The 23,549-nt window shown below is 38.3% G+C and overlaps 1 protein-coding gene across 2 annotated transcripts in view; it reads right to left on the bottom strand.

The window, feature by feature from the left end:
- The window catches only part of BABAM2 (BRISC and BRCA1 A complex member 2), a 413,168-nt gene that overhangs the window by 266,846 nt on the left and 122,773 nt on the right, over positions 1-23,549 (bottom strand). Inside the window, exons 5-6 of one of the 2 annotated variants that reach the window (XM_055399167.2) lie at positions 21,710-21,904; positions 2,388-2,462 (exon numbers count right to left, since the gene is read on the bottom strand). In XM_055399167.2, coding sequence (XP_055255142.1) covers positions 2,388-2,462; positions 21,710-21,904 — 270 coding nt within the window. The remainder of the gene's footprint in view (positions 1-2,387; positions 2,463-21,709; positions 21,905-23,549) is intronic. The other variant, XM_055399169.2, reaches the window with a different exon arrangement.

Below are 23,549 nucleotides of genomic sequence, written 5' to 3'. Positions count from 1 at the left end.
TGTACAGCAAAGGAAACCATCGACAAAATGAAAAGGCAATCGACTAAATGGGAGAAAATATTTTCAAATGATATAACCAATAAAGGGTTAATATCCAAAATATACAAACAGCTCATATAAGTCAATATCAAAAAAAAAAAAGACCCATACAAATAGCTCATGCTGCTGCTGCTAAGTCACTTCAGTCGCATACAACTCAATAAAAAAATTAAGTAAAAAAGACCTAAATAGAAGGGGCAGAAGATCTAAACAGACATTTCTCCAAAGAATGCATACAGATGGCCAACAGGTACATGACAAGATGCTCAACACTGCTAACTATCAGAGAAATGTAAGTCAAAACTACAATAAGGTATCACCTCACAACAATCAGAATGGCCATTGTCAAAAAGTCTACAAATAATAAATGCTGGAGAGGGTATGGAAAAAATGAACCTGCCTACACTGATATTTTTTGTCCTGTTGTTTTACTCTCTTTGCAGGAACTAAAAGATCCAGAAAGACATTAGTGTGGCAAGGTAGGCGTTTTACTTAGAGTAGAAAAAGTACTTCATTGTACTTCGGGAGAGGAAAAAAAAACACTTTCCAATTTTGCCAAATAGGTTCTACCTTTTTCCTATCTTACTGGCAAAGAAAGTAAGGGCATAACAATATAAAGATAGAATTCTTAGAACAGAAAATACAGAAATTTGATTTTGAAGAGGGGAAAAAAATTGCATAGATTATGATCCAAGAAGTGTCTTTTTTTTTCCTTTGACCTTCAAGAACAACGCTAAGTTCAAATAAACAGGATAACCATTCAAACTGATAAGGTCCAACATATCAAAACAAAGACACTGTAACTATAAATTAAGGATTAAAGTGAATATGTGAATAATAATCTTCTCATATACTATGAAATTTTGTTTTAAATGAGCAGAAATAGAGTTTTAACTGGACATATGGAAGTCAGTGAGTCTGTTATGTAAGAGTCTCCAAGGAGACTTTGTTATTCTAATACAGCACAGTAACTGTTGAAGCCAAATTAATTATGCTTGGTAATTACAGGTCTAATATGTATATTTTCCACAACAGGAGTATTGAGAAACTAATATAAATTGCTAACTTTCATTCTCACTTGGATTTCACAACTCTTGGATACAGAGTGGGAAAACAGTCAGCTAGAAATTAAAAATGAAAGTTTAATGAGGCACAAAAATCCCATGTTTTACTTAGGGGGAAAAAAACCTAATAAATTCCATGGGTAGAATGCTAAAAAAAAAAAGTCCTAACCTTTCCTATGGTCTATCGTTTATATTCTATCAGACTATACTTTAATTCTAATCACTATCAAGAATAATCTCATGTTTTTATGACTACAATAATACACAGGAATATTTGCATGAGGATTTTGTCTTCTCTCTAGACTGTAATAAATACGATTAACTCTCTGAATAACATCAAATTTGGAAGGCAGAAATTTTTCTTACATTACAGCAAAGCTATATCACCACAGGCTAAATATGGCTGAGGCCATACCCAAAACCACATCCATGATAAACTTATGCCCCTGTCTCAAGGGTTCCTGTTCAGAACTTGCCAGTTTACTGGTCTATTTAGTTTCTTTCACCTGACTTCCCTGGTGGCTCAGTGGTAAAGAATCCACCTGCCAATGCAGGAGACCCAAGTTCGATAACGTGGGTTGGGAAGATCCTCTGGAGAAAGAAATGGCAACCCAGCCCAGTATTCTTGCCTGGAGAATCCCAATAACAGAATACTCTGGTGGGCTACAGTTCATGGGGTCGCAAAGAGTTGGACAGGACTGAGCTAAACAACAACAATCACAGCCTGGGGTGGATTTGGGTTCCACCTCTCCTCTACAAAGCATTTTGCAGACCCCTTCCCAAAGCAGCGGCTCCCAAGCCATCCCCTGCCCTCACTGTATTTTAAAGTACCATATACACTGGCCTAATTCAGTTCTGGATCTCTCCAGGGCAGTCCAACTTTGAAGATGCTTGAGATCAAGTGCTAACATAAATAAAGAAAATGAAATACCCTGTAGCACAAAATAGTTAATATACAAGCCTACTTAAAGACAAAATGAACATTAAGGTAATTTTTAAGAGAGTCTTTCATCCCCAAAAGATCATTAACCAAAGGCAGTCTTTTTTCAAAGGTTTAATTTGTTTATACTAATTTTATCTTATAAGGAAAGTCCATTTTGAAATTATTTTTAGGGCTACAATTTTAGCTCTTAGGTAACTAACTCACTGGATCTTCATGCAATAAAATTTTTAATAGAATTCATCACCTAAACAAAATGCTGGCAAACTATACAAATATTCAAAGTTAAATAGTGACTTAAAAAGCTCAACTGCATTCTCATAGTGATAATCATACATTTTTACCTTGAGCAGGTACGTGGGAATATTGCTGAAATCCACTGGCAACTTCAAAAGGAAACGAGCTGAAAATTCACCAGTCTGCAAGAAATAAAAAAGGTTTAATAATAAGATTAAAATAAAAAATAGATTATGAAGTGACAATTACAGCCAAGGCCACAAGTTCAACCTATTTGAACTGTAGCATCTTCAATTTGGGTTTCCTAACATCAAGCAAGAAAAGAAAGTTGGAAAAGTAGGGGAGGATCCAAAAGTATTATTAAATTATTAGTTACTAAAAAATGCAATTGGAATTTTTAATCTGCATTTTAAATGTGCACTAGAATTATAATGCAGTAGTATTACCTTTCTGTTTTTTAACAGTATGAAAAGAATACATGAATGTGTGATTTTTTTTTAATCCAAACAATAGGCACAGACCTGCCCATTCAATTCATCTGATTTTACTAAAGCATTCAGACCGTTTCACTAATATTTATAACCCATGGGCTATTGACATAAATCACCATCCTTTATACTACATCTGGAAGTAAAAACAAAGGTCAAACTTCTATCCACATATATAAAGGAGTATATAAGCAGGTACCCCAAATAAGACTCTAACCTCCTGATGATCTGTTAATATCATTATCATCAACTAAAATTTTTCAGCAGTTCTATGAACTAGTCTCTACAGAAAAGATGTACAGAGGTTTTGTGATTTAAAACATTTAACCAAGTTAAATAAAAACTTCTATTTTTTTTTCTAAAACAGAAAACTCATGTAAAAGAAAAAAGTTTTCCCTCTCAATTTAAAATGGGAAATCATCATAATTTATTGTATATTTTATGATGGGAAAGACTAAGGAATGACATAAAAACAACTCTGTCATGGTCTAGAAGGAGGGGTTTTTCCACCTATGCTATGCAGACTCCTCAAAGTTCTAAGAAACTGCTGCGAAGGCAACAAAGAGGGGTGCTGAGCTAGTGAGGTTCTAGGTCTTTCAGCCTCTCTGACAGCAAGCCTGCAGTGTAGCTTGGGATTTCCTTATGATACCATGGGTTTTCTTACGATGTGCTGTTTGAACAAAGAACTCTCAGGATGAGCTAGAACCACTCTAAAGAGTGGTCTCTGCCTTTTACATATTATGACCACTAAAGAGTTCCCTGAATCTCTACCTCTTCCCTCCTGACAAAACAAGCACTTCAAACTTCCTGCTGCTGCAAAATCACTTCAGTCGTGTCTGACTCTGTGCGACCCCACAGACTGCAGCCCACCAGGCTCCCCCGTCCCTGGGATTCTCCAGGCAAGAACAATAGAGTGGGTTGCCATTTCCTTCTCCAATGCATGAAAGTGAAAAGTGAAAGTGAAGTCGTTCAGTCGTGTCCGACTCTTCACAACCCCATGGACTGCAGCCCACCAGGCTCCTCTGTCCATGGGATTTTCCAGGCAAGAGTACTAGAGTGGGTTGCCATTGCCTTCTCCATCAAACTCCCTAACACATCTTTAAACATAGCAAGCATTTGTAAATATTTTTTATGAATGGGTGGATGAACACACTTAAGGATGTATGCACACCTCTTACATAAGATTTCACAAGAGTCACCACTCCTTTCTACAAACACCCAAGTGACTGGCTTCAAGGTCCTGGCCCTAACTGTGACCTAAAACCTTGAAAATGCAAACAGAAATATAAACCTTGAGCTCAAAAGATAAAAATGATAGCTACCATCCACATAGTTATGTGCTGTTTGTTTTACCGCATGCAACATTTTTTAACCAATATCAACCTCTGGCTAAGGACAGAGTACTTCTTCAACCCCACAAGCCTAATCCCATGACAGAAAAGGCAGAAAACAGAGAACCAAATGGCCAGAATCAATGCTGAGGTCCCAGAAGTCACCATGCCACCAGGAATGCCAATGGTGAGAAATGATTCTACTCCTTAGGGCTCAGTAGCTATGCTCTTCCTTTGATATTTATTCCTCTTTTCAGTAAATGCTAATTCCATTCTTCCGGCCTCTCAAGCCAGAAACCTCAGAGTCATCTTTGACACATTATGGAACTCCAATCGCACAGGCCACTCACAACCGAACACTTAAGAGAACAGTTGAGAGCCACTTAAGGATCTATAAACAGCTTGTCATGATGGACGGGAGGAGAAGGTTTGTGAAAGAGTCTAATAAAATTCTTACCTTCTGTTATAGTCCCAGATTATTAGAAAGTGTGGTTTTAGTGTTCTGTGAAGCTGCTAGAAGACTAACATACCCTGTGAAGTATAAGTACAAGAGGTTATACTTTGAAAGGGGTATGTATGGGAGAAACAGAATTATAAAGGAACTTACAAGAGGGGAATATGGGGTTTTTCTGCAGGCTCAGAGGGTAAAGAGTCTGCCAGCAATGCAGGAGACCTGTGTTCCATCCCTGGGTGGGGAAGATCCCCTGGAGAAGGAAATGGCAACCCATTCCAGTATTCTTGCCTATAGAATTCCATGGACAGAGGAGTCTGACAGGCTACAGTCCATGGCGTCACAGAATTGGACACGACAAACAACTAACACATAAAGGGTAATCCAGCCCAGTGAGATTTTGAAAAGAACAGAAAAGTCTCCCCTGAGTGATACATACAGGGCTACAGAGGGAGGAAGACTCATCAAAGAATACAGGTTCCCAGCAATGGTCCCCCTTTTCCATCTTCTGTAAACTCTACTTTTTCCTCTTTACCCACTCACTTCCATCAGCGTGCAAACATCATTTGAAAGGTCTTTCTTGACTTCATACCCTCTTCAGGTCCCATCTCATTTCTCTGTTCTACTATACAAAATGTTCTTCTCTAGAGATTAGCCTATATTTGAGGTCTACATTTTCTCTTTTATTTTTCTCTCCAAAAGCCTCTTAAGTCAGCCCTGCCACCACATCCCTCTCCCAAAACAGCTCACGAAGATCACCAGTGACCACACCATTGCCAAATCTAATGTCCTTTCTCAGTCTTTATCTTCTTGCTGTTCTATCAGCAGCATTCCAGCATAGCTGATTACTCTTTTCCTGGAAACTTCTCTACTTGATTTCCAACAGCCAGTCTCTCTGAGCTTTTTATTTCATCGGCCCTCCCTCTGGTCTCCCCAACCTCTTAACACTGTTGTGTACCAGCACTTCTCCCCAAGATCTCTTTTCTTTACATGCCCCAGGTGACCAGGAGACTTCATCCAGGTTCCTGATTTTATGCAGGGATGATTCTCAAATATTTTATCTCCATCTCAGGTCTTTTTCTACTTCAAGTTTCATTTATCCAGCTATGACAACAAAAACCCAAATCTTGATTTTGTACTTTCCTTTTGATATTCATTCCTCAATTCAGAGAATGGCGATTTCATTCTATCTCTCAAGCCAAAAAACTTCAGCATCACCCTTTACTCTTATGTTTCTCTCGCTTCCACATTCCAAGTGGCAGCAAATCCTGCTGACTCTACTGTCAATTTATATCCTCAGTCCAGCCACATTCCACCACCTCCATAGCCATCTGACCTGAGCCATTGTTATCTCCAGCCTGGATGACTGCAACCACACCTAAACGCTTCAGCCATTGCTCATGTGCAACTGATTCCCATCACCATAGGAAAAGAGATCCTTTCAATGTTCATCAGATTACGTTTCTGCTTGGCTCAAAAGTCTCAGAAGGTAGGGATTTAGTGTCTTCATAGAGGCATCTGACAAGGTAACAACTGATCAAAGATGTGAAAGAGGTGAGGAAGTAAACCATATGAAACATCGGTGGAAATACCTCAGGTAAAGAGAACAAGCATAAGAAGGCCTGATGCAGGAGTCCACCTGGATGTTCAAGAAACAGCAACAAGGTCAGTGTCTCTGGCACAAATAAGCACTAACACTGATCTCAGGTCTCCTAGAAACTTCCCCAGTTGCACCACTGCTAAACCCCTGTAGGCTGTGTAAGAATCACTCATAAAATGAGTGAACATTAAATGCCTACTAGATAAACTCCCTACCAATCAATAAATAGCCATTTCTACCTACTAGCCTAAAAATGTCAACCTGTAGGTTAAAATGTTAAAGTTAACAAACTCCAAGCTTTTAGTTTGTTAGACCCAATGGCTCTTATAATATTTCTGAAAACAACAATAAAAGAAGTGAAATGTGCAATTTAAAAAATTAAACACTCTTCTACATATAAGGTAATCGGAAGATATTCACATATTTAGCCCTTGGACTCATTTGAACTGCCAGTTATTTTAGTCCATGGGCTGCATTTTAGCTCTTTTGCCCTATTTTAGCTTGCACAATGTATTTTTATTCTACTGGCTATTTTTGCCTAACATTCTTTTTAAAATGCTCAGACAATCCCTACTTTATCCCTTCTCAAAATGTTGATCCTAGAACTAATATAAATTTATGTTTGGTGTCAAAACACTGATTTATACAGCTAAATTCACAATAAAAGAAATGTTGACCTCAGGATTAATATTAATTTGTTTATCAGAAAAGGGCTTATTTACATAACTAAATTAATAATAAAAAAAGCTTAAGAGTGTGAAAAGAATTTGAACTTTTTGGAAACCATAAAAAGTGCTTTATGATCTCTAACTTTCAAGCCTACTATACATTCTTTACTTTGCCTTTGAGAGAACAAGGAAAATTTTGCACTTGTTTCTAATAGCGTCAGAAACGTTGGAGACTAAGGTTCTAAAATTCAGTTTTCAGTTGCCACGGATTTTCCTTGCAACCTGTAAGTGAACCCTTTTTTGGGAAACTGAGTAAATAGTGATTGAAAACATATCTTAATGTAAAATTTGAGCCCTAAACATTACATGAGGAGCATAACACAAGTAAAAACTCCTCAAGTTCGACCTCAGACAGTGACTCTTCCTATGTTTTTATATTTGAAGTTCCAACAGTTATTCAAGCAATTTACAGCCACCCTGTTACAACATCAAAGACTGCTTCCATAGCAATCTTTCCTGTAAGCCGAAAAGGAGACATTTAGATGCAGCCAAGTTAACAGAATCATCTGATTTCCTTTTTGTCAATCCTTGGTCAAATCTTCTCTTCGATAGACGCAGAAGATGATCTGACCTACGACCGTTAAAATGTCAGCCGTTCTGCCAACTGCTTTAATGGCAATTTCCCCAGCATTAGCAATAAATACGCACATCCTCCCTTTTCTTCAAGTTACATTGGCAAGTAACTTAAACTAACAATGCTGAGTTTTGGCAGTTTATTAGGTCTAAGCTTTTCTTCTGGTAACAGCAGCTGTGTCGTAGTTTTCTTTTCCTTTCAGAAGTGGCAGGTAGACATCTTGTGCAGAATGGATTCCAAAACAAGGTTGCTCTGCAAAGCAAAATTGTACTTCCTTTCTCAGAGACAGTCTGATGTCAACAAACAAGCTGTTATCTGAAATTGACTGTCTTAATGCTCGGGTGGCTAAAAGCTAAGAAATACTCAAGAGTGACTAACTTCAGCTGGGTGACAGCTTGGTAGCTTGACTCTTCAAATGGACTCAGAACCAACAGCCTAAATCTAGAGATTGTTCCTTGTTAAATGCATAATTATCTACCACAGGTGAGAAGGAAAGCCAAAGTTAGTCTAATTAGAACATCTCACACTTTACAAAAATGTTTTCTAAGATATATCATTTAATTATTCCCAAAGCCCAGTTCAGTAGGTATAATTCATTTACATCTACTTTAGAAATGAGAAAACTGAGGTTTAGAACAGTCAAGAAACCTGCCTGAAAGCATTGAGAGTGTAATAGAGAGTCAAAACTCAACCTCAAGTTTCAAAAGCTATTCACTGATTCATACTATGGATTAAGAGCCTCACATGGGCCAGGCCTTATATGAGGCACTGCAAATACAGTGAGAAAAAGAAACATGATCCCTGCCCTCCTGGAGCTTATACTCTAGTGAGCGAGTCAGTCAGTAATCCAAAATAAAATAATACTCCTATAAATTAAAACCTTCAAAAAATAATATCCATAAAAGGGCAGAGTGCTCTGAGAGCATATTCAGGAAGATCTGGCCTGAAGCCCTGGTCTAGGCTCTGGGCTCATTACTTGAGGGAACTTTAAAAAGCTGAGTCAAAAGACCATGTGGAAAAATAAACAATACCAGCTAGGAACTGATAAATGTCTTCTATTCTGAAGAAAAGACAAAATACCAGCCAGGAAAACTGTGAAGAAGAAAAGCAATGAAAGGAGTTAGCTATACCAAACAGCAAGCATCATATAAAAACACAGTAATTACAGCAGGAATAGTCTGCTGTTACATCAGCAGACATACTAATGAAACAGGAAATCAGTCCAGATTTAGTGCCTGGTTGATAATGTGGGACAACTGGGTAGCCATCTAGAAATAAATAAGACTTAGACCCATATTTCACATCACATATAAGGAAAAACTCCAAGTGGACTAAGGATTTCAGTGTAAAAACTGAAACCATATAGAAGAAAACAATGACAAATGTCTTTATAAAACCTGGTAGCAGGGAATTACTTTATAATTCAAAAGCCACTAAAGAAAAGATAGACAAACTTGACTACCTGATCATAAAAATTGTTTGGATGATAAAGACCACCATCAGCAAAGTTAAAAGACAACTGGCAAACTGAGGAAAGTATATTTGCAACTCCATCACAAACACCAATGCTCTTAATGAAGAGATTAAAAACCCAAGAGAACAAAAAGAAAGAATAAACAGAAAAGAAATACAAGAGACTCATAAGCATATGAAAAAATGCTTAACCTCATTCATATCAAAAGAAATACAAATTAAAACTACATTGAGTATCATTTTTCACCAGACTGGGAGAAATCTATCAGCACTTTAAAGATAGCACTGCACTGTCTTCTGACCTCCACTGTTTTTGATGAAAAGTTAGTGGTGACACAAATAACTTTCACCTATATGGAAAGTGTTCTTTCCTGTGGTGGTTTAAGATTTTCTCTTTATGTCTGGTTTTCAGTATTTTGACTCTGACGTGCCTTGTTTTTTCCCTGCATTTGTCTTGGTAGGGGTGTGTTGAGATTCTTAGATCTGTACATGCATGTCTTCCATTCTATTTGAAAATATCTGGGCATTATTTAATCAACTTATTTTCCTGCTTTCTTTCACACATATTAGACGTTTAGATTTTATCCCATAAGCTCTGCTTTCCCTTCTAAGTATCAACCTCCCATCTAATATCTGCCTGCTTTTCATCACTCTCCAGTGCCTTAAGGCACATGGCTTTATATCTGTGGATGGGTTAGTCTAACAGGAGCTACCTGGCCATTATGCAAAGCGGAACATGACAGAAATCTGCAAATATGTTTAATTTACGACTGGCAATGCTGTGGAGAAACAACCACTCTCATATGTTGCTGCTGGGTTAATAAATTATTATAAACATTCTGAAGGCATTCTGGTGATAAAATTATAAACACATATAATCTTTAATCCAGCAATTCCATTTCTAGTTATTTATCTTACAGACATACGAGAACACAGTCAAAGTCAGATGTACAAGATTATTTACCACAGTGTTATTTGTAACAGTGAAAGATTTAAAACAACTTTAATGCCCAACAATAAAATTCATATTAAATAAATTACAGTTCAATTATTCAGTGTAATAATATACATTTTTAAAGGAATGCTTATATGGAAAAAAGATCTGAGCTATATAAAGTCAGAATTAAGCTGCAAAACAGAGTATATACTATATGTTACCATTTGCATAAAAAGGGGGAATATCTATGCATACAGGGGCTTCCCAGGTGGCACTAGTGGTAAACAGCCCATCTGCCAATGCAGGAGACAGGTGAGATGCAAGTTTGATCCCTGGGTTGGGAAAATCCCCTGGAGGAAGGCAAAGAAACCCACTCCAATATTCCTGCCTGGAGAATCCCACGGACAGAGGAGCCTGGCAGGCTAGTCCATAGGGTCGCACAGAGTCAGACATGACTGAAGCATCTCAGCACGCACACAAACATATATGTATGTCTATATGTATATGTTCGAGAAGGCAATGGCAAGCCACTCCAGTACTAATGCCTAGAAAATCCCATGGATGGAGGAGCCTGGTAGGCTGCAGTCCGTGGGGTCTCTAAGGGTCGGACACAACTGAGCGACTTCACTTTCACACATTGGAGAAGGAAATGGCAACCCACTCCAGTGTTCTTGCCTGGAGAATCCCAGGGACAGGGGAGCCTGGTGGGCTGCCATCTATGGGGTCACACAGAGTTGGACACGACTGAAGTGACTTAGCAGCAGCATATGTATATGTGTGTATTTGTATTTGCTTATATGTGCATAAAGAAACCCTGAAAAACTACACTAGATAAAAGCTACACCAGCGCTTTTTGGGGTAGTAGAAAGAAAGGAAGGGGTTTAATTTGGGTGGATACAAGACAATGATGGGAAGGAGACTTTTTACTATACACATTTTGATTTCTGAACACTAGAATATATTACCCACTCAAAAAAATTTAAGAGATTTGAAAAATAAAACTACAAGTGTGTATAATGAGATGCTCATAATCATGCACTCATTCATGTATTCAACAAGCATTTATTGAGCACCCACCATGCCAAGTCCCAGACTGGATAATAGAGATGTTAAGATCAACAAAATACAGTCTCTGTATTCACAGAGCTTAAAGTCTATCTTGACAGACAGACAAAATATTACAAAGGGATGCTTGGAGGGAGATATTTACAGAATGCATTGGAGGTAACTAAGTTAGGACTCTTAGTTTCAGGTGAGAAAATTCTAATTCAAACTAAATTGAGAAAATAAAAGTTTATTTTAAAGATATGCAGTATCTCAGGGAATCTAATATTTTAAAATCAGCCCAGCCTCAGTTCAAAGAACTCGAATGCCCCCAGGACTTTCTGTCTCTTATCTCTGCTCTCTCTGTGCTTCATCTTACTCTCTCTCTATTTACCAGTTTCTGATTCTTTTGACTAGATAATTTGAGGGGAAAAATGGTCCCAGATATACATGTTACAGACCAGCTACTCCTAACAAGACCAATCTTACTCTCACAACTGTAACTCCAAACTCCTAGGCAAGAACTCTGCTTGGCTCAGGTGCCTCCTGATCTAATCAACACTATTTCCACAGTTTTTACAATGAAAAAGTTACTGTTACCACAAATTCATTGAAAAGAATTGAAAACCAGGCAACTCTTTGGGAGAGGTAGGGTACAGTTATACATACATTTCCCCAAAGCCCAAAAAAAATCTGAGGGCCTGTCTTATGGAACACTTCAAATACGAGATTCTTCATCTTTATCCTTTTAATGTAGAGAGAAGCCTTTAAAAACTGGACTCATTGAGTCATTTGAAGATACTCATACGTTCTCCTCACGCTGAGGAAATTGTACAAGGGGTGCCCCCAACAGCTAAGTACCACCAAAAATGTGGCAAAGCACCCAAGACTTCAGAACCAACAAGGGGCCTCACAGATACAAGTGATGTGACACAATTCCAGTCCTTCCTCACACGTTGCTCTGTGAGGTGCAGGCAAAGGATTTCCTCTGTGCTTCATATGTTTCCGTAAAACCAGGTTTTTTCTACTTGATGGGCCCTGCTGCTAAAGGAAAGTTGGAATTTTCTACTGATAGTTATGTTAAAAATAATAATAATAATAAAGGTCCTTTTAAAGATCAGTAAGATTGAAAAACTTTTCATATTCACTTTAAACATCTTGAGATATAAAGCAATTTAGGCCCAAACATACACACCCATACACACACACAACTACTTTAAGAGAATAAAGTAAAAACCTGAGAAATAAACTGTTGTGACAAGATGCTAAGTACTCTTAGTGACATACAGGTCAAAATCCAATATAACAAATTCCATTACACAAACAATAAAAATGTGAGAGGTCCGGTCATTGGTTCTATTGTTTTAAATAATGTTCAACTCCTAATAGTCTCATGCAGTTAAAAACAAAAACAAACAAACCTGGACAGTTATAAGAAGTGACTCATAGATTTCACTACCATGCTACACATTTTTCCAAAGGAGCAACCACAAGTTTATCCCTGCCACAGGTGAAATGCCATCAGAGTTTAACTCCCAAGTGGCATAAATTAAACAGAGATGATGAGAAGCCCCCTGTATCCCCTGCTCCGTCTGGCAGAATGGTGTCACCAGAATATCTACTCCATCATCGTGGCCAGCAGTGAAAGGGTCACCCTCTTCCAGACCCTCCACTATTCTGATCCTTCTATGCAATTTGACTTTATTAAACCGTGAACTCCCAGATGTTCAAGCAGGTTTTAGAAAAGGCAGAGGCACCAGAGATCAAATTGCCAACATCCGCTGGATCATGGAGAAAGCAAGAGAGTTTCAGAAAAACATCTATTTCTGCTTCATTGACTATGCCAAAGCCTTTGACTGTGTGGATCACAATAAACTGTGGAACATTCTGAAAGAGATGGGAATCCCAGACCACCTGACCTGCCTCTTGAGAAACCTGTATGCAGGTCAGGAAGCAACAGTTAGAACTGGACATGGAACAACAGACTGGTTCCAAATAGGAAAAGGTGTACGTCAAGGTTGTATATTGTCACCTTGCTTATTTAACTTATATGCAGAGTACATCATGAGGAACGCTGGGCTGGAAGAAGCACAAGCTGGAGTCAAGATTGCTGGGAGAAATATCAATAACCTCAGATATGCAGATGACACTACCCTTATGGCAGAAAGTGAAGAGGAACTCAAAAGCCTCTTGATGAAAGTGAAAGAGGAGAGTGAAAAGGTTGGTTTGAAGCTCAACATTCAGAAAACGAAGATCATGGCATCTGGTCCCATCACTTCATGGGAAATAGATGGAAAAACAGTGGAAACAGTGTCAGACTTTGTTTTTTTGGGCTCCAAAATCACTGCAGATGCTGATTGCAGCCATGAAATTAAAAGACGCTTGCTCCTTGGAAGGAAAGTTATGACCAACCTTGATAGTATATTAAAAAGCAGAGACATTACTTTGCCAACCAAAGTCCGTCTAGTCAAGGCAATGGTTTTTCCCGTGGTCATGTATGGTTGTGAGAGTTGGACTGTGAAGAAGGCTGATCGCCGAAGAATCGATGCTTTTGAACTGTGGTGTTGGAGAAGACTCTTGAGAGTCCCTTATACTGCAAGGAGATCCAACCAGTCCATTCTAAAGGAGATCAATCCTGGATGTTCATTGGAGGGACTGATGCTAAAGCTGAAACTGCAATACTTTGGCCACCTCATGCGACGAGTTGACTCACTGGAAAAGACTCTGATGCTGGGAAAGGTTGGGGGCGGGAGGAGAAGGGGACGACGGAGAATGAGATGGCTGGATGGCATCACCGACTCTGTGGACATGAGTTTGAGTGTACTCCGGGAGTTGGTGATGGACAGGGAGGCCTGGCGTGCTGTGATTCATGGGGTCGCGGAGAGTCGGACACGACTGAGCGACTGAACTGAACTGAACTGAACTGAACTGACTGAACATTTTCTATGGTGTTAAAGAAGACTCTTGAGAGTCCCTTGGACTGCAAGAAGATCCAACCAGTCCATCCTAAAGGAGATCAGTCCTGGGTGTTCATTGCAAGGACTGATGCTAAAGCTAAAACTCCAATACTTTGGCCACTTCATGTGAAGAGTTGACTCATTGGAAAAGACCCTGATGCTGGGAAGGATTGGGGGCGGGAGGAGAAGGTGACGACAGAGGATGAGATGGCTGGATGGCATCACCAACTCGATGGACATGAGTTTGAGTGAACTCCGGGAGTTGGTGATAGACAGGGAGGCCTGGCATGCTGCTATTCATGGGGTCACAAAGAGTAGGACACGACTGAGAGACTGAACTGAACTGAATAGCCATATTTTAAAAGGTAAAAGAAAAAAAAAAGGTGAAATTAATTTCAATATACCCCAGTATATCCAGTATATCATTTCTGCATATAAGAAACATGAAAAATTATTAATGAGACCACTTTCTGTGCCAGTTTCCTGAACTCTGCTATGTATTTCACATTTGCATACATCTCAGTTCAGACCAGCCACATTTCAAGGGCTCAGTAGCCACATGTGTGTTATATGACTAGTATATGACACAGTGTGTTGTGATCCACAGAGTCAAAGGCTATAGCATAGTCAATGAAGCAGAAGTAAGATGTTTTTCTGGAATTCTCTTGCTTTTTCTATGATCCAATGTAGTTGGCAATTTGAGCTCTTGTTCTTCTACCTTTTCTAAATCCAGCTTGAACATATGAAAGTTCACTGTTCACATATACTTGAAGCCTCTGCCCTAAAGGAGCTTACACTCGAACCACCCTGTTATAAAATTAATCAAACAAGGAGACCATAAGGATGAGATGACTCTAATGCCTTGGTAGCCAACTTAAGCAAATGAAAACCTAAGCCAGAATCAGTTCCTGTAAATGTCTTAAGATTAAGAATAGCCAGTCACAAACAGCCAGCTAGTCTTTCCCAAATAATGCAACCACTTCAAGCTCTAGCCAAACAACTGCCTTGCTTTTCTTCCAAGCCCTCTCTGTAAATCCCTTGCCCATAACTCTTAGCAGTAGAATGCTCCTAACCACCTTGCATCAACGTTTGCTCAAATAAACTCTTAAAAATTTTAGTACGTCTCAGTTTATCCTTTAACACTGCTCATATACTTCCCTTCAAACATACTGTCACAGCAACTTGGGATGACAAAAGCATGTCATTAATTCAGATGAAGAGCTGTCATGAAATGGCTCCTTTCTTCTCTGCACGGTATTTTTAAACATTGCCAGATTTTAATTTATAAGCCATAAATCCTTAAAATGTTACCGGGATTTGTAGCCAGGTACAGCAAAAAAGGGGGGATAATTGTTTCAGTCTCCATCATATCATTATTAAGAAAATTCCCACAAAAGGAAAAAATCAGTTGCTAAAAAAATGTTTTATCTCACAGATCAACCACTGGTGATCTTTAATATGTAAAATATGTGAAAATATGTGGTTTTAGAACATCTCAAAACATTCTTTTCATAGCAGGAAAGAAAAATGCCTTTGATCAAAATATTAGGGATGATAAACTAACTTTGAACTCTGGGAATTAAAACATAAACCAAAGAAAAATTTACAAATTTGCTTACTGTGCTTTGTTACTATTAACTGATATTGGTTCTTTAGATACTACTGACACAAGCAGGAAAGCAGTTATTTACAGTATAAAGTGAGACGTTAAATTTTGTCCATTGAGAAAACTTATAATATACCTTTATGTTGATATATTGTATCAAAACAGTATATATAATTTTAGTATCTATAGCTTACATTGGGACATTCATCAAAATTAAAATTCTAATCTTAAAAATAACTGTTCAAATAGCAGGAGGGAGGTCTTTGTGGTAATCTGTATCTTGACTACAGTGGTGGTTACAGGAAATTACTCATGTGATAAAATGGCATACACATACATTGTATCAATGTCAATTTCTTGGTTATATAAAATATAACCACTGGGGGAAACCAGGTGAAGGGTATACAAGACCTCTCTGTACTATTTTGCAACTTCTTGTGAATCTGTAACTATTTAATATATCTTATTAAAATTACTCTGATCATGCAGGAACATTAGAATTGTTCATTCTGAACGGGTAAACTTGCATCCCAATGTATCATCTGTTTTCTCTCCATTTAAAAAAAATTGGCATTTATTAAAAATTATAAAAGCAGCACAGACTAAGAAAACAGTGTTCAAATCTCTACTCATTAAAGGAGATGGACAAAATAAGAGAGAAGGCTTCATTAAAAAGACCATGGCAAAGAATTAATAGAGAGTTTGTGCTGATTTATTTTTTAATTTTAGTGTTTACTTTCAAATGTGCACTTGCTGAAATCCTCTAACTGGAAACTGAGGAGAAAAAAGAAGAGTGTCTGCAGCGACATGGAGAAGCACTGTATTTCAAATTAACATGCTTGTTCAGAAGGCTGACAGGAGACGAGAACCTTCACTCTCTCTTCTACATGGCTTTTAAATTTTTCCTTTTGCCAACTGATGGTGAAACGGAAGAGGCATCTCAGAATTTTAAGAGCCTTGTACTTTTAGAACAGCAATGGAAGTTTAAGAATGTAAACATGAGTTCTAGAAAGAAAACTTCAGTAATGGCAAAGGTGGAAACAGAAAGGGGAATAGAAAGCCACCATCCTCTCAAATGAACACAGGATGTTGTAATCCAAAGGTCTTCAATCATCATGCACGGTCTTAGATTCCTTATAGAAAATATTTATCAGGTGGACTAGTAGGATCAGGAGAACCACAATACATGGATTCACATTTAGCCCAGGAAGAACATATTTATTCTTACTCTGTTGTATTAAAAGAATATATTAGTTTTCATATTTTATTTCCTGTATCAATTTATTTCATATTAAAATGTTTTCTTGCTACAATAAGACATAATAGATGTGATTTACTGATCCATAAACCAGTCATATGAATACTTATAATTCTTGCCTCCCACATATGCTATGCCTATAAATTTTTCTTTCTTTTTGGGGGCTGCACCACATGGCTGGCAGGATCTTAGTTCCCCAACCAGAGAGAGAACCTGGGCCCCCTGCAGTGGAAGTCCTAATCACTGAACGCTGGGGAATTTCCCTCTTAAGTTTTTCTGCAACCATATAACCCACTGACCTCCTCTACCTATTGTGCTCCCTATCTCCACCTTCCTTTAGGGCCTACGTCCATTCCGGTTCACCAGTGAAGGCTCCATAGTTACTTCATTTCTCAGTGATTGGGTCTTCTTCTGAATTCATATACAGGCTGTCCATTCCATTTGAGGCAATCTATTTAGCGTTGCTATTTCATTTTTTACAAATACGTGTTGAGTCTTCTTAACTGGATTTTAACACCTTCAAGAGCAAAAGCCAGGACTGCTTTTTTTTACTCCAACCATTAACAGCATAGTAGACTTTCTACATCAGTTGCATACTGGCTTAGCCCTGTTGAATTATTGCTTACGGATATGGCGCAGCATTCCAGAGCATATAAACATAATTCAAAATACTGATTCTGTAGTCTTTCAAAATAATTATCTTTCCAAGCTCTGTGTTATAAGAAAAACTGAAAAGCAAGTCTTTCAATTACCTAATGAAAGAATGAACAAAATAGGATCAAAGGAGCAGCTCTGTGACATTTCACAAGACATCTGATGGCAAACTAGACTTACATCCAGTCTCTTAGATGTATCTTCCAGAGACTCAGACAACTAAGAAAGGAGCACACAGCAGAATACTAAGAGAGAATGACTGAATGCTTTATTGAAAATGAGACAATCTAATAATATTCACCTTCCTTAAAAAGATAACATAAGTTTGCCATAGCTATTTCTTAGTTACCTAACTATTCTTCCAACTGACTATTGCATTCTTACTGAAATGCCTGCAAATCATCCACTTAAAGACCTGAATGCAATTTCTTTTAAAAATTATCCAGAATGTTTTTACTTTCTACAGCCCTGAGGATCTTTCTGCTTCTCCATTTCTCAAAGATAATACCTCTGAAGCATATCTGCCCATTTCCTTGGTTTCTTCAGCCCTGAAACAGAGCCCCCAGAAGGAGTGCAGCCTGGCCAACAACTTGATTTTAGCCCAGGGAGCCCCACCTCAGACCTCTGACCACCAGAACTATAAGGTAATATATCTGTGCTGTTTTAAGCTACCAAGGTTGTAGCAATTTGTTACAGCAGCAGTAGGAAACTAATACAGCCTCTGATTCAAAAGATCTCACCTCAAAATCAAACTCCTTTCTTTCTGCTAGGGTCCCATGTTTGTCAACCAAATTCTTGGGGTGTATTTGAATTCCAGTAGCAAGTTGTCCTTTAACATATTCCTGAAGCAGCATATCAAGCTCCAATGTGTTTCACTCTGCAAGACTCACCTTTATGTTCTGTTTCTGGACCAGGAACTAACTCATATACCTATATTTTCACTTCCAGTGTCTCAGCTCCCACTTCCATTGATCTCCTCCTTGGGTTGGTTTGCTGTAAGCTTAACCTCCAATTGTCCACCTTCTCCTGTTACGGGGTTCTCAGTTTCTTTACTTCCCCTCAGTCCATAATCATTGCCATGATGCCTACAAACTACTCAACAGCATATGAAAATAAACTGGGGGTAATTACTTTGCCAACCAAGGTCCGTCTAGTCAAGGCTATGGTTTTTCCCGTGGTCATGTATGGATGTGAGAGTTGGACTGTGAAGAAAGCTGATCACTGAAGAACTGATGCTTTTGAACTGTGGTGTTGGAAAAGACTCTTGAAAGTCCCTTATACTGCAAGGAGATCCAACCAGTCCATTCTAAAGGAGATCAATCCTGGGTGTTCATTGGAAGGACTGATGCTAAAGCTGAAACTGCAATACTTTGGCCACCTCATGCGACGAGTTGACTCACTGGAAAAGACTCTGATGCTGGGAAAGCTTGGGGATGGGAGGAGAAGGGGACGACAGAGAATGAGATGGCTGGATGGCATCACCGACTCTGTGGACACGGGTTTGAGTGTACTCCGGGAGTTGGTGATGGACAGGGAGGCCTGGCGTGCTGTGATTCATGGGGTCGCGGAGAGTCGGACACGACTGAGCGACTGAACTGAACTGAAACATAGCAGTAGCAGGTTTTATAAGTAAAGAATGGACAGTCAGTAACATTAAATTCAAAGTTTTAAATATACTATAAATTCAAACTATCTAACTATACTCCTACACTCAGAAGAACTACAACTCAAGTATTAGCTGGGCCAATGAACATAATTTCAAACATTCTTAGATCAGAAATGGCACTGTAAAACTAGATAAATTTAAAGTCAGCATTAATATTAAAAGGGGGAATTAGGTAGGAAGGAAAATCCTAAAAACTAAAGACCAATTAGTTTGACAGTGATTCCTGTCTTTAAAGGAATCTATGAGTACTAAAGACAACACAAACAGGTTCATCAAGAAGTCATGCCAAATTAACCTAACAACTCTTTTGAAAGGACAACTAAGTTGATTGTTTAATAAGAGAAATGCTTGGATTAGAGGATAAACTAAGTTCAGTAAAGTTTTCCTTACTATCCATATGAATAAAGTTTCAAAATAATAGTTTAAAATCTTGAACTCTGCACTACTTGTAGAAATATAAAATGGTGCAGCCACTATGGAAAACAGTACAGAGATTTCTCAAAAAAAAAAAAATTAAAAACAGAATTAGCAATATGATCCAGCAATCCTACTCTGGGGGATGTATTCAAAAGAATTCAAAGGAGTATCTTTATACATACTCAGGTGTAGTCAGCATTATTCACACAAAATGTGGCATTATGTGTACACTGGAATACCAAGCAGTCTTAAGAAGGAGAGAAATCCTGTCACGTGCTGCAACATCGATGAACCTCAAAGACAGTATGCTAAGCAAAATAAGCCAATCACAAAAAGACAAATGCTAGATGATTCCATTTATATGAGGTGTCTAAAGGAGTCAAAAATCAGACAGGAAGTAGAAAGGTAGCTGCCAAGGGCTGTAGGGAAATGGAGTTAGTGTTTAAACTGGTCCAGAGTTTCAGTTTTACAAGATGGAAAAGCTCTAGAGAGTGACTGCACAACAATGTGAACAAACTTGACACTACTGCACTGGATCCTGACAAATGCTTAAGATGGCAAATTTAATTTTACGTGTCTTTTACCACAATAAAATAAACAAAATAAATTTACAAAATAACAACAACAAAAAAACAACCTTGAACTGAACAAACAAGATGATTTATAACAAGGATAAATTTTAGTCCTACTGATTCAAAGGCATTAATCACATGTAAGACCTTGGAAAACACGTCCTTTGAGAAAGAGCTGAAGAGCAAAAAGAGAGAGATATGTTTAACCTAAGAGAAGAAAGACTGAGAGAACTCTGAAAGGCTTAACACAGAGAAGGGAACCTACTCTGTGCTTAGATAAACTAGAGTTTACTCATTCATTCATTCACCCAACAAATGTTTATGGAATGTAAACAATACGCCAGACACTGTTCTAAGTATTCACGATATTTCCAGTGAACAAACATCTCTGCTTTCGTGGAATTTTACGTTCCTTTGGGGGGAGACAAGCAACAAACATAATTTAGTGTGGTACGCTCCCAATGATCTCTGGTGGCATTCACTCTTATGTAATGCCTCCCCTGTGTGTACGCTGGACTTAAGCAGAATATATCAAAAGTTTTTTATAGACATGATGCTAGTGCACATTTAATAGGCTACGGTGTAGTGCAAATGTAACTCATATGTGTATTGGGAAACCAAAAATTTCATGTAACTCACTTTATTTTGATATTTACTTATTTGCAGTGGTCTGAAACCAAACCCACAGTATTTCCCAAGTTATGCAAGTACATGAAATATTCAGAAAAGAAAATCTATATAGACAGAAACTAGATTAGTGGTTGCCCAAAACTGGGGGTGGGAATAGAATTAACTATAAATGGGCATTGAGGGATATCACTGGGATGATGGAACCATTCGAAAACTGGATTGATGGTAGTTGTTCAACTTGCTTTACACTTAAAATGGGTGGATATATGATATCAAAATAATACCTCAAAAAAAGTTGTTTAAAAAAATTGGGGGTGTTAATACAGGCATTTCTAAGAAAGTCACATATGAGTAAAATCTTTAAGGAGGAAGGGCATTAGCTTTGTGATTATCTAGGGGGAACAAGCCAGATGACAGGAAAGGGCAGGGGCATGTCTGGTGTGTCTGCAGCACAGCGAGGCGCTAGTGTGGCTGAGACGATTATTTTTAGACAGGAAAGCAGGAGATGAAGAGAGGGCAGGAACGATGGATGGAGGACGGTGGTGACGGGAATCACGCTGAGCTCTTTCATAGCCCTGGAAAGACGGTGGCTTTTACTGTGAGAGAAAAAGAGAGGGATATGAAAGTTCTGGGCAGAGGAGTGATACACCCTGACTTGTGTCTTTAAAGGATCACACAATGTAAAAGAAATTATAAAAGGCTCCACATAAGCTAGTTACCTCCGGAGTTACTGACCTCTCTAGTCTGACTGAGATACGAAGTACTTTCTCATAACTCGGAGTTTTGAAGAGACTTTAATGTTTACATGGTTTCTCAAAGATATCGCCTGGGAAGTCTGTAAAATTTGGAGACTCATATTCCCAGCTGCAGATACTCAGAAGTCAGGGGCTGTGGGTGTGAGACTGAGAGAGTATCCGGGCATCCTCAATCATGTTTATCTAAGGAAACGGCCAGGGTTTATTATAAATGAATGTCGGAACTGATTATATTTTATTCTATTATAGATAAAGTGACCTTTTTCTCCCTTTCTCGAAAAACCTTACCCAGTTGTTTTTTTTCCCGGCATAAATTTCCATGTTCTCTCCATACTGTGGCTCTTCCAGTAACGTCTGGTATTCGAACATGAGGCGGGAGCTCTCACGGAGGCGGCTGCACTGAAACTGGTGATACTGTTGCACAAGTTCCTTCACCACCAGTAAGAGACATTCAGGGTTTGATGGATTCCAGGAGGCAAGGTTCTGTAGAAGTCAAAAAGAAAAGCCCACTAACAAACGAGTTTTCACACAAATCCAGTATCACACTGGCATATTAATACAGAGGGAAAGAGGGATGAAAATCTAAGAGAAATAGACTACTATTTTTTTTTTAATTGAAGTATAGTTGATTTACAATGTTTTGTTAGTTTCTGGGGTACAGCAAAGTGATGCAATTATATACACAGATATATATGTGTATATATATATATTATTTTTCATATTATGGTTTATTATAGGATAGTGAATACAGTTCCCTTGCTACAGAGTAGGACTTGGTTGCATCTCTATTTTATATAGTTTCTATCTGCTAATCTCAAACTCCTAATTTATCCCTCCCCCACCCTTCTCTCTTTAGTAACCATGTTTGTTTTCTAAGTTTGTGAGTCTGCTTCTGTTTTATAAATAAGTTACTTTTTATCATATTTTAGATTTCACATATAAGTGATATCATAAGGTATTTGTCTTTCTCTGTTTTACTTCACTTAGTATGATCATCTCTAACCTCCAAGTAGCTGCAAATGGCATTATTTCCTTCTTTCTATGGCTGAGTAATATTCCATTGTATGTATGTACCACATCTTCTTTAGCATTCATCTGCCAGTGGATACTTAGGTTGCTTCCATGTCTTGGCTATTATAAACAGTGCTACTATGAACATTGGTGAGCATGTATCTTTTCCAATTAGTGTTTTTCTGGATATATGTCCAGGAGTGAGATTGCTGGGCACGTGGCAACTCTAGTTTTTGTTTTTTTAAGGAACCTCCATACTGTTTTCCATAGAAGCTACATCAATTTATAGTCCCACAAATAATCTAAGAGAGAAACAGACTACTCTTAATTAATGATAAACTGCTCGGAGCTGAAGTCAGAAGGGCCTCTTGAACTTGTTGATTTTTCTGGCTTTCTAAAAATTCGTGCAGACAATCAAGGAGAATTCCACTATGGACAGGCAGAAACAGTAAAGTGCAAAGTAGGGTAGTAACAAAACAAGAAACCAAAACATCCTAAGAAGACCATAATTTTAGCCCTAAACACTTGTTTCTTATTCTTTCATAATTTTAATTTCTTCCATCTGCACCTAAATTCAGCATTAAATGCTAATGTCATTCAACTCAGATCCACAGACCATCTGCATCTATAATACCAGATATAAATGAACGCTCTGTAAACATTAGAGCCCCACAGACATGTAAGCACAATGGTGGTGGTTCAGTCTGAAAAAGATAGGAATGGGGTAGAGGTAACAGAAAATACAGTTTGGAAATTCAAGGTCCAGAGAAAAAGAGAAAGGACATGGCTGTGATAGCCTGACCAGGAAAGGAGATGGAAAAGATCTGACAAGCATATTGCTGCTTTTAAGCTCACATTCATTCATTCAACAAATACGTATCAAGTACCTATTCTGTATCAGCCACTGTTAGTCCTTGCTAAAGGAGCTTACAGTTTCATTGGCCAAAATAAATAATCAACAAAATCAGATGGTAATAAATGCTACTGAGAAAACTGGTGAAGGAAGAGCTTCAAAAGAGAGAAGTGATCAGCTGTGCCAAATGGTGTTGCTGAGTAAGAGGAGGCCTAGGAACTGACAGCTGGGTGTGTTGACACACAGGTTAGTAGTGTGCTCCAC

The sequence above is a fragment of the Moschus berezovskii genome, chromosome 11 (assembly GCF_049115385.1).
Source record: "Moschus berezovskii isolate FMDL1 chromosome 11, NW_MosBer_1.0, whole genome shotgun sequence".
In the NCBI taxonomy this organism is placed as follows: Eukaryota; Metazoa; Chordata; class Mammalia; order Artiodactyla; family Moschidae; genus Moschus; species Moschus berezovskii.
The sequence above is the reverse complement of the archived record's forward strand: the minus strand, read 5'-3'. Positions and strand labels throughout refer to the sequence as shown.